This window comes from Setaria italica, chromosome IV, assembly GCF_000263155.2.
Source record: "Setaria italica strain Yugu1 chromosome IV, Setaria_italica_v2.0, whole genome shotgun sequence".
NCBI classification, from domain to species: Eukaryota; Viridiplantae; Streptophyta; class Magnoliopsida; order Poales; family Poaceae; genus Setaria; species Setaria italica.
In genome coordinates, this window is record NC_028453.1 from 5,180,787 (window position 1) to 5,197,668 (window position 16,882).

Below are 16,882 nucleotides of genomic sequence, written 5' to 3' on the forward strand. Positions count from 1 at the left end.
AGTTATTTATCATTTTCCTAATGAACTGTGTTGCGCTCGCATGGTGTGGACATGCGTCCGTACTGATTGATATCTTTATGGGGGATGCATCCAGGTTGAAATTGATTTCTTCTCTTTCATGTTAGACTTTCTAATGTAGGAATTGTACTTCGGCATATGCAATGGTCTTAGTAGAGAGTAATTGGGTCCCTGTTTGTTTCATGTGCATAGGGATGCTTGTGTTTGCAAGCTGCAGTTTGACCTAAAGTAAGGGCATGTTTGTCTTCAGGGTGTTAAAGTTTAACACCCATCACATCGGATGTTTAGATGCTAATTAGGAGTATTAAACATAGGCTAATTACAAAACTAATTGCATAGATGGAGTGTAATTCGCGAGATGAATCTATTAAGCCTAATTAGTCCATGATTTGACAATGTGGTGCTACAGTAACCATTTGCTAATGATGGATTAATTAGACTTAGTAGATTCATCTCGTGAATTAGCACAGGGTTCTGCAGTTAGTTTTATAATTAGCTCATGTTTAGTTCTCCTAATTAGCATCCGAACATCCGATGTGACACTGTTAAAGTTTAGCACCTCGTATCCAAACACCCCCTAAATAGAATAAAAAGAAAAGTTTCAACTGTGGTTAATACTCTCACCATTTTTGCAGGCGTACCTCAAATACCACTAGATGCCTCAACTTGGGATCCTACGAGGATACAACAATCTTGGATTTGCTGCAGAAGATGAGTACTACACTCCATCTATTTTTGAGTCTGTTACTCAGCAAGCACCTATGGTGTTCGTGTTGATATTGGTATATTTGATTGGGAGATGGACATGTGTTCACCTTGTAAGTGCGTCCATTTCACGAGACTGAAAGCGACCTCGGGAATTGATCCGGCACCGCGATTGGGCCATGCTCCCTTGATTCCTCATTGGACCGGCATGCAAGTCCGATCATAGATGGCACCGGATTGAGCGCGACACTCCACATGCTCCGACGCTTGTATATATGCCCCCCTGTCGGTGTTTTAGACCGGCAACCCGCCTAGGGGGTACCCTAGGAGGTCTTTTGTGCAGTAAGGGTTGTCGAGAATCAAGGAATCAATGGTGACGCAAGGAACACGATTTAGACAGGTTCGGGCCGCCAGATCGCGTAATACCCTATGTCCTGTATGTTGGTTTGTATTTGATGAACTGGAGTTGTTCTTGTGTGTCCTGGGCTTGGGTGTTGAGGTATGACCTGCCGAGCTAGGTACCCCTACCCTCCTTTATATACTCCAGGGGGCAGAGTACTAGTCGGATTACAAGGAGGAGTCCTAGTAGGAGTACATGAGACTAGTCCTAGTCGGATTACAGGGGAATCCTAGTAGGAGTCTGACTTCTTCCTTCCTTGCGGGTACTGGGGATGTATCCCCGACAAGCTCCCGAGCGCTTCATAGTCGAATGTAGTAGTCTTCGAGTAGTCTTGAGATATTCGCCGAGTAGTCTTGGTGCTCTTCGAGTACTTTATCAGGCTGAATCTTTCAATGCTTCTCAAAGCTGCCATGAGGCTATGGTGTGCTCAAAGTCTTGATCAACATGATATTGTAGTCTTCGTGTATGGAGGGCGGCGAAAGTCGCACTCCATATGGAGTAGCCCCCGAGCCTTAGGTTGAATCGTAGAATCAGGCTGAGGGTCAAAATCTTAAATCTTCCTCTTTCGACTTGAAAAAATCGATTGTTGGGTGTAGCTTATCAGCCCCCGAGCCTTGGATTGATTGAATAATCAACCCGAGGGTCTTGAATCTTCACTCAGGTCATCATTCAAGTAGTCTTGCGGCATCCAGCCCCTGTGCTTATGCACCAGGTAAGTCGTTGGAGCCACGTCGAGTGGTTTTGCGGCGTCCAGCCCCCGAGCCTGGGAGCTAGCTGAGCCACTGGAGATATTAGGAGTACTGATTGGTGCTTAGCCCCCGAGTTCGGGAACTAGCCTGTGCCGTTGGAGGCATGCTTAGTGGGCATCACGACGAGCGTCATCGCCAAAGCTTGACCTGAAAGAAAAGATACGTACATTATGTAGCATATTTGTAGGATTTTGAAACTGCTGAAATTTATTCAGTGATCAATATGAAAGTTGTGTCATGCTCTTATTTCGGTCATATTCTTCCCGAGTAGTTAGCCTGTTACGATTAGGCCCTCAGTCTCTTGGTAGCCGTTGCCACTGCGTGTGTGAGATCGTTGTCTCGTATACGCGTATGGGCTTTGGCGTGACAGATGCGCCTGAGGCTTTCACGAGTTAAGGCATGTTCTACTCGAGAAGAGTAGTGACCTTAAGAGAAGACAAAAGTGAGAGGAGTCGCTGCTGCGACAAGAAAGAGACTGCACGATTGCGAGTCAAGCTCTTGTTTCAGTCATACTCTTCCCGAGTAGTTAGCCTGTTACACTTAGGCTCTCAGTCTCTGGGTAGCCGTTACCGCTGCGTGTGTGAGATCGTTGTCTCGTATACGCGTATGGGCTTAGGCGTGACAGATGCGGCTGAGGCTTTCACGACTTAAGGCGTGTTCTGCTCGAGAAGAGTAGTGACCTTAAGAGAAGAAAAAAGGGAATATTCACTGTTGCGATAAAAAGAGAGCGCGGTAGCGCGAAAGAGTTTGCTGCCCTCCGGCGAATAGAGCGCGCGTTGCGCGCGAGAGTTTCCGGCGAGTAGAGCGCGTGTTGCGCGCAAACGGAAAATAAGCCGGAAAATAATTTAGAAAAGTGACTTAGCTTGATTCGTGGATGATTGTTGACAAAGCCGTGACAGTCGTTGATGAAGCCGTAACGGTTGTTGACGAAGTCGACTAGTCGGAGGTGATTCTGACTAGTTGTCGGTGATGCAAAGTTTGCCCCGACTAATTTTTAGTCGAGACGAGTTGAAGTCGTCGACGAGCTGCCCGTAGCTGACGGAGTGGTCGGCAAGCTGATCGTGGTTGTCTTGACGTGGACGAGGAGTAGTTCATTCTGTCTCGCCCGACCCAAGGTCCCGGGGTCGGACATGCCCGACCCTTTGAGGATGGAACTCCGCCTCGCCCGACCCTTGGTCCCAGGGTCGGATGCGTCCGACCCTTTGCCGCAAGGTTTCAAATCGCCCGACCCCCGGCTTGGAGGGTCGGACTTATCCAAGACCCCGAGACAAGGATGCGTTTTGAGCATAGACCATGCTTGGCTGGAGTAGTCGGCGTGCCTACGACATAGTTGATGAAATCATCGGCGAGCCGCCCGTAGTCGTCGGTGAGCTTGCGATGTAGTTGGACTTTCGAGTTGTAGTCAAACTCAGAGTCGCTGTCGGACTTCGAGTCGTAGTTGGACCCAGAGTCGCCGTCGGACTCCAACTTGTAGTCGGACCCGGAGTCGCCGTCGGAGTTCGAGTTCGAATCGTGGTGGAACCTGAGGTCACCGTCGGAGTTGACGATATGGTGCCGGAACGATAGCGAATATGGGCTTGATGATGACCGTGCCATTGAGTTCGCGTTGAGAAACTCGACGAGTCCCCCTACCTGGCGCGCTAGCTGTCGGTGTTTTAGACCGGCAACCCACCTAGGGGGTACCTTAGGAGGTCTTTTGTGCGGTAAGGGTCGTCGAGAATCAAGGAATCAATGGTGACGCAAGGAACACGATTTAGACAGGTTCGGGCCGCTAGATCGCGTAATATCCTACGTCCTGTATGTTGGTTTGTATTTGATGAACTGGAGTTGTTCTTATGTGTCCTGGACTTGGGTGTTGAGGTATGACCTGCCGAGCTAGGTACCCCTGCCCTCCTTTATATACTCCAGGGGGCAGAGTACTAGTCGGATTACAAGTCGGATTACAAGGAGGAGTCCTAGTAGGAGTACACGGGACTAGTCCTAGTCGGATTACAGGGAAATCCTAGTAGGAGTCTGACTTCCTCCTTTCTTGCGGGTACTGGGGATGTATCCCCGACACCCCCCATATGCTGGGGACGAGCGAGACCGTACCGCAGGGTGGCTGGCCGGTCGGCAGGTAGGCGAAGTTCTCTGCCGCCGCCGCATCTCGATATGTTTAGCCAAGTGAAGCTGGTGCCTGCGGCCTGCCTGCCGGCCGGCCGGCTGAGGTTGGTGGAATGGGCTGGAGGGTGGCCGCAGCAAGAAATTTTTCGTGATATTATTGGAAGGAAAGAACAAAAGACAATTGCATGGAAAAAATATGAAACAATGGTAGTACCGTTGGTGGCCGCCATAGGGCATCCTAGCTTCTACGGTGCGGGTGAGAAAGAACTGATAGTAGCCACACATGAGTAAACCACCAACAAAATGCCACGGCAGGCCGCGAGGGAACAAGAAAACAACACGAAGGACGATAAAAAAGCCCTCTTCGGAGCACCACACCAGCACAACCAGAAACTAAAAAGATAACTATACTAAAGTGATGCAATATGCTGCGTCGTAGCCGGTTGTTCATAGATTTATCCGTGCGTAACACAATGTCGTCCATAAAAGTATATGCGACAGTGGCAAGTTTTTAGGGAAAAAAAACCTGAGACTTGAGGTATGCAACTTTTCTTCTCGAGTCCAACAAGTTTCCAGCAAGCTTTGATAGGGTTCTAGGGTTTTCTTAGGTGGGGTTTCGACTAGAGAGTGATGAACTTAGAGGGAAGTGTGCCAACATGTTGGTCCAATGGTGATGGCGTTGGTGCCATGACAGGTGTTAAAGCAGGGTCGCAGAGCGAGGCAACACGATTGTTTGTTGAGCAACAACACCGTATGAAGTGATCATGATGAAAATAACGGTGGGGTGGTGACAACAAGATCCTAGTGTAGTACAATGAGTGGAGGTGAAGATAGTGGAAGGCACAAACGCAATCATGGTTGGACACAGAAGAAGAGGCGTTGGGTGAGAGGTTGAATGAAGATTGAGGGACATTGGATGACCATTTAATGACCATAAAATTCAAAGGTTATACCTCATAGACATCGGGTTTTTATTTTTTTTTATATTGTATATTCTCTCCGTTCCAAAAAGAGGACAAATACATAACTAGAAATGCACTCTTTTCAGGATGAAAGGAGTACAGGCTACCGTATCGACCACTGCAACACGGATCACTTGCGAATCTTGTTGTGCACATGTACTTCAGCATGCAAGCGTGAAACTAAGAATAGGTTGGATCTCATAAGGATTATAGAAATCAGCTAAAAAAATCTCCACGAGATCCGAACAGCCAAAGGTAATAATCCAAGCAAAGAACCGCTGCCATCGCACACCCGTCCACACCAGCCGCCCGAGAACCCACTGCTTGTGATGGGGCTGGGTTTAATTTGGGTCCGTCAGCTCAGGCTCATATATGTTCCACATCGAACGCATATGCGGGCCGTTACAAAAACCGGCCTAGGAAAGAAACGGAAGGGGCACCTCCTGAGTCTGCTGGCCCGGCAGGCCGCGGCAAATTTGTGGTGGCAACCAGCGGCTATGGCCTATGGGCCGTCGAGTAGGCCCGAGATCGATCGAGATGGATGTTGTTTTGTAGACATGCATGTAGGCCCGAGATCGAGAGAGATGGATGTTGTTTTGTAGCCATGTATTACGCCGGGCCGGCCTTTCTGTTCTCTTTCGCAGTTCGTGAAAAGATCGACGACGCTAGCTTTGGGTGATCTGCTCTTTTCACGCCGGGGGTATACCTAAGGGCTGTGTTTTATGTGTAAATTAGCCAACGACAAGCTTCTACCATTTCGATCGGCGTGGCCGTTCTTATTACGTACACTCTATCCTGAATCTACTGTTCACCTTCAAACTTGTCGGACAAAGAGTATTTTTCAGATCATCCAATAAATTTCCTTGTAATACTTTCTCGCCCAATTAACGAATCGATCATTTACTCACACCATCGATATCCGAACCAGACTCTCTAAGAGCACGTACAACGGGTGTCTTGGAGTCGACTGGGAGCCGGCATATTTGCCAAAAGCCCCTCGTCCGAGCCAAGCGACGGGCGCGCCGTCGTCTCTTGGCTCGGACGCACCGTCGTCTCGCGGGCTCGTGCTCCAACACCCAGTGACGACCTCCATGCCCCGTTGTATGATCCACCCGCGCACCTCCGGATCGGGTGCGAAAATCAACCCGCACGCTTATCTCAGGCAAGCAGCAGCGCTGCTTCAACCGATTCCCCTTCGGCTCCCCTCCCTCCGCACAGGACGCCGACGGGAGGCGAGGCCGGATAGCTGGGCCGCCGTCGCGCCATGCTTCCTCCATCTCCGGAGGCGGGAGCTACGGAGGCGCGGCTCTCGGCCCTCCTGGCCGCGCGCGGCGTGCGGGATTTCGCCTTCCGACACGTACCCGCGAACTACTACGACCGTCCCCTTGAGGAGCGCCGCGGCCTCCTCCGTGCCGACTCGGTCGCTCAGGTCTGCAAGAGCATCGTCATAGTTTCCCTTTCCATTTCCTTGAGGGCATTTCATCGAGCACTTAGCCTGCCTAATTGCGTTAGGTTCGCTACAGTTACGATGATATGGCGTTTTGTCGAGCGATTGGTGCGGTCATGCTGTTGGTCGATTTAGGCAAGCTGCATTAGGTTGTTAGTAGCATGTGGAATATGAAGGAAATGGTGTCCAGATTAATTGCTTCTGGATTGTTAAATGACATACGAATTGTATTGTAGGATGAAAAAATGCTGGTAATATTCAGATTTTTTAGACGACTACTACTAGATTACACTCAATATGACTGCTGCTATCTTCTATTGTATGTTCATACTAGATTACAGTTAATAAGACTGTTGCTATCTTCTGTTGCTCGTAATGTTCTGTACCATTCTATGATTGTACTAATATGTTGGGTGAGTGCTGTTGCAGTTGACTTGTTACAGGAAGAACTGCTCTAGTTTTGTGTTTTTGAAATCCTACAGTTCTAATAGCTGTACAAAGGATAGGATAATTTACCGATGATATAGCCTTGTTTCTATGAACAATGAAATACTCTTTGAGGGCTACAACTAACAATGATATGTAACGATTTACTTCCTAAGCATAGAAGTGTAGAACTACAGTTTATGGCCATGCCTCAAAATCCGACAATAATCTTTCTTGGTGATGAATACGTCCTTCGTTTATTAGGTGAACACCCAAGCCACTGCAGATGTTGTTGACTGCAGCAATCCAAAAAATTCAAAATACTATGTTGTTGTTGTTCAGGTAAGCTTTAAGATACCAGAATACCATTCTGAATTTATGACCTTGTATTTATCTTGAGAAAATGAATATCCAGAAGAAGTTTCAGGTAGCAGTGGAGAAGAGATGGTCGGAGAAGCTTAAGGTAGTGGTAGTGAAGAGATGGCAGGCTTCATTCAGAATTCGGACATCCCTTCTCAATCTGCTGCGGAGCCTGAACAAGCAGAGGACATGCCTTGCAGCAAGATGTTCAGTAGACTCTGAGGGTGATCATGCTGATGGCAAGGAGGATCAGGAAGCCCATCAGGGTGATCAGCAAGATGTGTTGGAAAAAAAAATAGAGGATGGAGGATTGCATTGCTCTGTTAGGCCACAGTGAACCCAACATATTGCTCTGTGAAATCTGTAATGTTAGGTGTGAACCTGTGCTTGAGGCGAACATGAGTAATCTATTGAGTCTTTATGACTAATATATTGAATCGTTATTATATTATCATATTATGTATTGCAAAGATCAATTATTATAAATATATATTATATTTATGCTTCTATGTCAAATTTATGTGTCCATAATATGAGGCAGCATGCATTGCATTGAGTGAACAAGCAAAATGACATACATAGATCATATTTATACCTAATCCCCTTGATTTGAATGAATTAAATAACTTGCAGATAACTTAAAAGTCAAATCATTGTACAAACTGTCAGTTTCACTGTCTATATGTGACTTACAGACGGCAGCCATCTAAACCGTTGTGCATGCCCTAAATAAAGAAGGCTAATAGATCCGACAATTACCACAAACGTGCATGTATAATTAATTCTATTGAATAATCCATCTGATTAAGAAGAGTTATTAGGAGTATTTTAGACTTTTAGCATTGCTACTATCTTGTCTAAAATTTTCTAAACAAACAGTCTTTATGGGACACAATATTAGTCATGACAAATAACCATGTTACTCCTAATTACTCACATTAGTCGTTATTGAAAGTCGCATTGTCTGTTTAAATTTTCTAGATGTTGAATGAATATATGTGCATTGGAACTAGAAAAACAACATCAATTAGCCATTTGATTGGTTATACATGCTTCTCCATATACTCTTGTTTTATTCGTGTGAGTGTTGTTTTAATTAAATGAGTTCCACTAGAAGCTAAAAGTACACTCTTTATGGGACAAAATTCGAATGCTAAAAATTATACTTATTTTGGGACGATCCATCCGTCCCAAAATAAGTATTCGTTTATAAAGTTTTGGACACATTAGTAGTCATGAGAAGTGACCATGCTACCCCTAATTACTCATATTAGTGCAATCTATTTGATTTCTGGATCCTCAATAAATGCACGTACATTGAAACTAGAGAAAAAAAACATCAATTGATAATTTTATTGGCTCTATGTACTTCTCAATACACATTTTTTTATAGGTGTGAGTGTTGCTTTAATTAGATGTCTCTAACTAGTTGCTAAGGCTAATCCCAGTGGGAGTTTCATAGAGGTTTCATGCACATTAAATACGGTGACACATCAGCATATGTGATGACATGGCATGGTAGTTATGAAGTGAGAGAGGGAAGGAGTTTTATCAGGATGAAACTGTGTCTACACTGTTTCCAAGACTATGAAATCTATTGAAACTTGCATTGGGGCTATAGAATTTCATTTCATCTGACCATATCCAATCACATGCCTCACAATTAAGGGTGTATTTGGTTGGGCTGTGGCTTTTGGAAAAGCTGCTGTGAGCTGTGGACTGTGGAAAAGCAGCTGTGAGAAAGCAGCTGTGGGAAAAGCAGAAGACCGTTTGGTTAGAGGAGCTGTGAAACTGTAGGCTGTGTAAGAAATACCTGTAATGCCCCTAAAGGTCTGTGAGTGTATTTATATGCAAATTGCTCGTAACAAAATAATGCGTTCACTAGTTCAAATGTAAACCACTATTTTAGGAAGAAACAAAAAATAAATTTTATATGTTTTTCATCCATTAAAGTAATTGGTCCACATAAATAGAACTATATCGATCAAAAAGTTCTATACAAGGATGCCAACCGTCAACATTACTCTCCTCCTCTCGCACTAACCAAAGCATCAGCTATCCTAGTGCGAATGGTATTCATGGTATCCTCATTGTCCACATCGTCACTATCATCTCCTTGTGTTTGTCTCATACCACATGTATGTTGTACCAAGTAATCCTCATCATCATCACATCTCTTGAACTCCTTATCACACAAATTGCTATCACGAATAAAATTATGCAATGCAAGACAAGCCATAATGATATGTTTCTGAGTACGAGGTGAGAAACTTGGCATGTCTTTCAAAATACGCCACTTCTGCTTTAAGATTCCAAAAGACCTTTCAATGACATTACGAAGAGATGAATGCAAAAAATTGAACATCTCGTACTTTCCTTGAGGAGGCCCCGAACGATGCTGAAATTCTGGTATATGGTATGTGCTTCCTTTGAAAGGCGCAAGATACCCAATTCGGTTTGGGTAACCTGAGTCCACGAGATAATACTTTCCTACAAAATCAAGTTAGTAAGGTACATTTTAATACAAATTCAGGTAATTTGTTGAAAGAATCATGTATACCTTTAGGAGGCAGGGGAAATGAAGGAAAATTTGCCAATGCATGATTGAGGATACGTGTGTCATGTGCAGAACCCGGCCACCCGGCAACCGCAAAGGTGAACCTCATATCAAAGTCACAAATAGCAAGCACATTTTGAGATGTATATCCATGACGGCATGTGTGGTTAACCACTTCGTCCACTGGTACTACCACTTTGACATGTGAACCATCTATTGCTCCAATTGCGCCTTTAAAGTATGGCCAAAAACGGTCCTCTCTCACCCTTTCATGCTCCGTAGAAAAGGTAGGATCCCTCGGCTTAATATTATCCTTAGCTAACTTGCGCAAACATTTCAACACTTCGTGAAACTTCATGTGAACTGTCCAAAGTGACCGTGTGAAACGATTTTCAGCTTGTGAAAAAGATTGTGGTCCTCCGACGATCCACAAGAACATTGCCAATGACTCAATAGACGAAACATTGTTGGTTGAGGTCAATCCGTAAGTAGAGACTAGCAAATTATGAAGTTTATCGAAAATCTCGGTGCTCATCCGAAACATCTTATAAAAATATCTCGGACGTGACATACACCTCATCACCCATTGAATTCCAGTTTCTGACGTTTCCCTGTATTCATCTTTGTGCAAATACCGCTCAGTATACAAGTTGCCCATTTCTCCAATAGCACCAGCATGCTGTGCAAGTTCAGCTAGCAGTAGTAGTCCTTTTTGCCCTCCTTTAGCCACATCTCCCAATGTATCATCCATCTACATGAGACATTAGTACATTAATAATTAAATACAACAAATATCTTTGACAATACTAAATGAAAAAGCTCAACATAACACACTAATAGATAAATAATGTTTCAATATAGGGTAACAAATTATGGTTCAACATAGGGAAATTGTTGTCACATATGACAATAAATAATTTGACAAACAGGCAATACAAATCAATGGCGCTTCATCATCTCCTTTTCTAGCTCCCTCTCAATCAAATCCAGTCTGCCTTTAGTTGTTTCTAGAGAGCTAAAGAGCTCCCTAAATTCAGGTTTAACAATTAAGGAAGCGGCTATGTGCATTAGAGCAGTTCCTTCTTGCACCCCACATTCTTTCACCATCTTCATAGTCTCTGTAATGGTAGGAACTAGGTTAGTTGGAGGAGCTGATGATGCTTCAACACTTGTGGAGATCCTCTCTGCAGCATTTTCTATCTTCAAACAAGTGGACTTGTACAAACGAAAGAATGGGCTCTTCTCATCCTTCTCTTCAACACCAATAGAGGTACCCTTGCGTTTCCTTTTTCCTAGGTTCACTGTCATATCCTTCTGCGTAGGTTTCACTACCTCATCCACATTATCATCACTTGCCTCATCGGATGATATATCTCCAGGACAGGATGCAGAAGACCCAGTTACATGTGCCTTGCCAAACAAGATATGCAGGTCATCGAGGAACTTGGGTCCTTGTTTTCGAAACTTTATATGGTGGCATTTGATTCCTTTCTCACGATTGTTGCATCTCTACAATTAGAAAAAAAATTAGCAAGGCACACCATAAGAAAGAATGGGAAGAATATAATTATCAAGAAACATAGTTCTTACAGCAAGGTGTTCGTCCCACCATTCATCTGAGCAGTCAATAGTTTGTTTTGCCTCATCCCATCCAAGACCAGTTGCACAATTCTTGAACTCCATAAACGTGACATACTCCTTTTTCAGAAGATCTAACTTGTTCTTCAATTGTTTTTTTTTCTCGTATCACCGGATTTTTCTGCAAACTTGGAAACAACGTTCTTCCAACCGGTAGTAGTGAAAATTCCCATCGGCCTATTCCCTGCTTCAATCTCTTCTTTGCAAGCATCAATCAAATGCCTTAAAAAAGTATCACCCCAATCCGCCTTATCACCCATTCTTCAACCAATCAAAGAAAACTCATAAGAACTAAGCTAAGTCATAACTATGAATCCAACTATCCAACTATTAAACAAATGGGAAATAAATAAGCATAGATGTCAAAGTACAAACGTTCATCCATTACATAGTTTTGAATTATCATTTTGCATTTAACCATACTGATAGTAGAAAAGTGCTTTATCTCATAAGCAGGCTATAGTGGATGTTGATAGGTAAGTCATACCAGTACAATTGATTGTTCATACCTCAAGAAATTCCTTTTCGCAGGTAGCTTCCTATTTGATTTTGTGTTGTAATTGTACCTGACAACATAAAACAATTGAATTAGTGTAAATAATTTACCCTAAACAAGTGTTATAAATTATAAAAAAAATAGTGTTTACATACCACTATATGCTCCTGGTCATTCACCAGGAGCAGGGGCAGGAGTCGGCGATGGGGGGCGCCGGCGATGGGGCGCCCTCCTGTTCAAGGGGGCGGCGGACGGCCGGGGGGCGCTGGGGCCGGCGGCGGCGGGCGGTCAAGGGGCGGCGGCGGGCGGTCAAGGGGCGACGCGGGCGACGCGGGCCCGGCACCAGGAGCAGGGGCAGGATGGCCGGCGGCGGGCGGTCAAGGGGGCGGCGGACGGCCGGGGGGCGCTGGGGCCGGCGGCGGCAGGCGGTCAAGCTGGCGGCGGCCGTCGGGGGCTCCAGGGGAGGCGGCGGCCGTCGGGGGCGGCGATGGAGCCCGGCGGCCAGGGGAGGCGGCGGGCGTCAGGGGCCGACGCCGGGCGTCAGGGGCCGACGCCGGGCGTCGGGAGGCGCCGATGGGGGCCCGGCAGCGGGCGTCGGGAGGTAGCCGTAAGGGGGCCGGCGGCGAGCCTCAGGGGGGGCGGCGGCGAGAGCCCGGCGGCAGGTGTTACGGGGCGGCGGCGAGTGTCGGGGAGGCGGCGGCGGGCGTCAGATGGGGGCTGGTGACGGCGTTACGGTGACGGCGGCCCGGCGATGGGGGCCGGTGGCGGCGTCACAGGGCCGGCGGCGGGGCCTCAACGATGGGGGCGGCGGCGCGAGGCTCGGCGGCCAGGGGCGGCGGCGCGAGGCCCAGCGGCCAGGGGAGGCGGACGGCCCGCCGGCGGCCAGGGGAGGTGGACGGCCCGCCGGCGGCCAGGGGAGGAAGGCCGGCGGCCAGGGGAGGCGGACGGCCCGCCGGCGGCCAGGGGAAGCGGACGGCCGGCCGGCGGCCAGGGGAGGAAGGCCGGCGGGCGACGGGTGGGGAGATGCGCTGTGCAGGTGAACGGAGGAGAGGAGAGGTCTGTGCGTGCGGGAGAGAAAAATTAGATGAAAGGGTACATCATAACAAGTGGCAGGTGGGTAACTTTTTACCCCAAAAGCACTTGAAAGCAGGGGGGAAGGTGCTTTTGATTCTGTACTAGAGCAAAAGTAGCTTTTGGGCAAAAGCACGTAGAGCTTTTAGGCCCTTTGGTTGGCTTTTGGCTTTTGCAAAAGCAAAAGCAGGTTGGAAAGCCCATCCAAAGGGAGCCTAAATGTCATGGGCATCCTATGAAATCGTGAAATGAAACTATGCATTGGGACTCCCTGTTTCATTCATGAGAATATACCTCATGGGATGAGGTGGCATCCTTGGAAACAGTGCAATGAAACCTTGCACTGGGACTAGCCTAAATGAACACTTTTTATGGGATAAAATTCCATAAAATTTGAAAGGTAAACGGACACTTATTTTTTTAAAGGAATAGGAATTCCATTAACTCAGAGAGGCCATGTCCTCAAGCCCATTGGGCAAACCATCCCAGCGAAGGACAGTAACCCGAGGACACTTACATCCAAGCGCCGCTATAGCGTGCGCGACCCTATTACATTCTCTAGGGCAATACATAACCACGAAATTAAGGAAATTCAGCCTAATCAAGTTTTTTATTTCGTATACAATTCCTCCAGTAGGAGCCAGCCCGAAAGAATTCGATTCCAGTGCAAGCTTGACCATCGTCGAATCAGTTTCCAGGATGACTCTCGTTGCATACCTTGGTTCACGGTCTCTGTGATCCCTTGCTGGCACGCAAGCATCTCTGCATGGAAGGCGTCCATCAGGTACTGGCAGCTGCCGGCTCCCGCATGAATAATTGCCGCATGTTCATCACGTATGACAAACCCCCATCCGCCATTACCAGTGTTAGGAGTGAATGCGCCGTCTGTATTTATCTTCAGAGTTTCAGGTCCTGGCCGTCGCCAAACCTGTTTGCAGCGTATAGCCTGCTTCTGTTTTTCATTTACCAGCCCCTAAACTCTGCTGTCAGCTTGTTAATAATATAGGCCAGGTCATCTACCTTCCTTCTTTGTTCTCCTTCTCTAACTCGGTTTCTCTCCTTTCACCATTGCCAAAGTAGCACTACTACCATTATCTGGGCATCATCCTTCATTGCCAGTACAGTTTGTAAAACCTCCTGGGGCGATTGCTTTGCTTCTAGTTCTATTCTGTAGCTCTCAAGGCTCAGTGCTTGCCACACCTGCTTGACATATTTGCTATTGAAAAATAGGTGGCCTCCATCCTCATTCAGTCTATTGCACACCACACACTTCGTATCGAGCTTCATCCCTCTCCTCTGTAATTCCATTCTCAGGGCCAGACTACTGTGTGCAAAACGCCACAGGAAGTGCCTGACTTTCCCTGGGCAATTTATCCTCCACAAGCCCTTTCACTGCTCCTCATCAAAAGCTTGCCCGGTTGTCGACGAACCTGTTCCTTGTCTGCTTGATCTCTGGTCATGGGCACGCTGCATCTTGTATGTTGACCGTACCGAGAAGTTTCCTCTATTGTCATAGTGCCATGCAACAACATCTTCCAGATCAACATGGACTGGAATTGACAGTAGCAGCTTCGCATCTTCTTCAAAAAAAAATTCTGGAATATAAGTTCTGAATCCCACTGCTCTGTTACGGGATCAATCAGCTCATCTACTTTAGTTAGTAGGCTTCACCTTCGAGGTGTAATGGCCCTTCTCGTCCAGTCCCTTGGCAACCAGGTATCAGGCCAAATATTGATGTCTTTTCCATTTCCCACCCTCCAGATAATCCCATTTCTCAACACAAATACCTTGCATTATCCTTCTCCAAGTGTATGACATTCCCCTGCGACTTCTTGCTTGCAATACATTCCCCTCAGGGTAGTATTTCGCTCTTAACACCTGAGAGCATAGTGATGTTTGGTTTTGCACCAGTCTCAACGCTTGCTTGGCCAGCATTGCTCAGTATTTCGCTCTTAACGGACACTTATTTTGGGACGGAGGGAGTACATAATAATGGGTCGGTGGTAAATTACCCCATCCGATCCTGGCGGAGAGAGAGGGAGGTATGAGGGAGAGATGTGTTAGTTTGGTCTCCACCCCAACTCGGTTCAACGACCGAGTCGGATCCTATCTCGCGCCCTGATCGGGGGCACACAACCAATCCATGGTTGCGGGCCCTGTCGCGCAGCGCATATAAAAGGAGAGGTGGGGGCTGATAGCACGAACGCCCAAGTTCGTTGTCGTGCCCACTCGCCCACCTAACAAACCCTAGAACCCGATCTAATCTAGGCACGGTAGCGACGGGAAGCACCGCCGCCACCCACACTGCCGCCGCCGCAATCTCCAACTCAGTCCATGGTGAGCTCATCCAATAAGCCCGATGGTTGGTATCTCACTCCTTCTCTCTCCCTCTCCCTCTCGGGTTAGTTCTCTATTAGTTACAAAACATTGTTGTTTAGCCCGAGCTTTAAGTCTTTACCCGACTAGATGAACTGCTAATGATCACTATTAAGTTATTTAAGTTAAGCACTAAGTCAATTAGATCTAACATTTGGTACCAGAGCCGTGATTAGCAGTTATCTAGATTGGAGTTAGTGTTTAACTCTTGATTCCGTTTTCCCCTCCCGTGGTTGCACACACACCGAAGAAATTAGAAAAGAGGGGATTTTCAATTTCGAGTTAAAACCGAATGTAAGAATTTTTTTCAGAATCTTTTTCTTCTAAAGCGGCGGCCACCGGACCCACCGACGACCGTCGGTGGTGCTCCACCGCAGGACAGAAAACACTACGGCTTGCCATATCTCGACTAACAGCCGTGGTAGCGAAACCCTAAGAAGGGGAAGATCCAGAGAAGTAAAGGAATTGGTGACTTACCTTTAGTCCATCCCTCGTTGGATCCGCTCCGGAAGAAGCCACCGGAGGCCGCGCGCGCACCGACGACCTTCGGGTCGCCACGCTGCTGCCTTGGCCGCTCCGCTTGGCGCCGCCGCAGCACGCGCGGGTGCCTAGGGCACCGCCACTGGGCCGCTCGACGGCGGCACGCTCACCCTAGGGTGGGTGCGCGCGTTGGCGAGGGGACCAGCAGCGACGCGCCACCTCTCTCCAGCTGCCGCTCCTCTATTTCACTCGGTGCGGCGCTGAGGAAGGGAAGAGGAAAGAACAGAATGAGTTAGGGTTTGGGGAGCCGGCCACGCTGCGCCTTTTGATCCTCCGAGATCAACGTGTGGCCGTCGGATCAGATTGAATGGCACAGATCGTCTGGGCCAACTTTTGGCCCCGGTGGGTGCAAACTTTGCCGGCCCAAGCCCAAGTTGTGGCCTGGGAGAGCCATGCGAGCGAGCGCAAGTATAGGATCTAGGATACTGACTAGAGGGGGTGAATAGGCAATTTCAACTAAAATCACAATACTAAATAAATTTAATTAGTAACACAAGATGAAAACTATTTCTAGCTACTTTAAAACTATGTGAGCGTTTGCAACCTAAGATGACAAGGAATAGTTCAATCTCTAAGAATGTAATTGCTCAAATTAAATTGCAATAATGAAATTGAGCAAAGAAAGAACCGAACACAAGAGACGAATTTTTCCCGTGGTATCGATGACTTGCCGGTCACCCCTAATCCACGTTGAGGTGGATTCAATGCTTCAACTGCTCCTCTATCAAGATGTCGCTTGATGTTTGAGCCAGCTTGAATCAAAGAAGCTCTCCAAACCTCGATTCCACTAGTGTTGCTCTTCACCGCTTCGGCGAGGTGAGCACAAACCTCTCACAAGAATAGCCGAGGCTCCTTCACAATCTTCCTTGAAGGGCTCAACGGCTCCACATTCTCCAAGCCGTCTAAGAGGCAGCAACCTCCAAGAGTAATAAGCCAATAACACTTGCTTGAAGACTCCCTAGTGCCACAAAACTCAAACTCTTGATGCAATGCACTAGGATGCTCTCAATCTCACAAGAATGCAGTCTCTAAGC

General features: G+C 47.1%; 1 protein-coding gene and 1 long non-coding RNA gene across 4 annotated transcripts; one reads left to right on the forward strand and one right to left on the reverse strand.

The window, feature by feature from the left end:
* Positions 1–5,964: 5,964 nt before the first annotated feature.
* Positions 5,965–7,635, forward strand: LOC101766494. 3 transcript variants are annotated; one of them, XM_012845443.2, is made up of 3 exons: positions 5,965–6,366; positions 7,075–7,152; positions 7,226–7,635. In XM_012845443.2, exons 1-3 carry the CDS (start codon positions 6,202–6,204, stop codon positions 7,505–7,507), a joined length of 525 nt encoding a protein of 174 aa, XP_012700897.1. In that variant the 5' UTR covers positions 5,965–6,201; the 3' UTR covers positions 7,508–7,635. The 3 variants fall into 3 exon arrangements, with proteins under 3 accessions (XP_012700897.1, XP_004964797.1, XP_004964798.1); XM_004964740.2 differs by having other exon boundaries at positions 7,232–7,635; XM_004964741.2 differs by having other exon boundaries at positions 7,238–7,635.
* Positions 7,636–11,509: 3,874 nt separating this feature from the next.
* Positions 11,510–12,091, reverse strand: LOC101784584. Its single transcript, XR_001163865.2, has 3 exons — positions 12,017–12,091; positions 11,875–11,931; positions 11,510–11,626 (listed from the first exon to the last, which is right to left on the reverse strand). It is a non-coding gene; the product is annotated as an uncharacterized LOC101784584 (long non-coding RNA).
* Between the last annotated feature and the right edge of the window lie 4,791 nt (positions 12,092–16,882).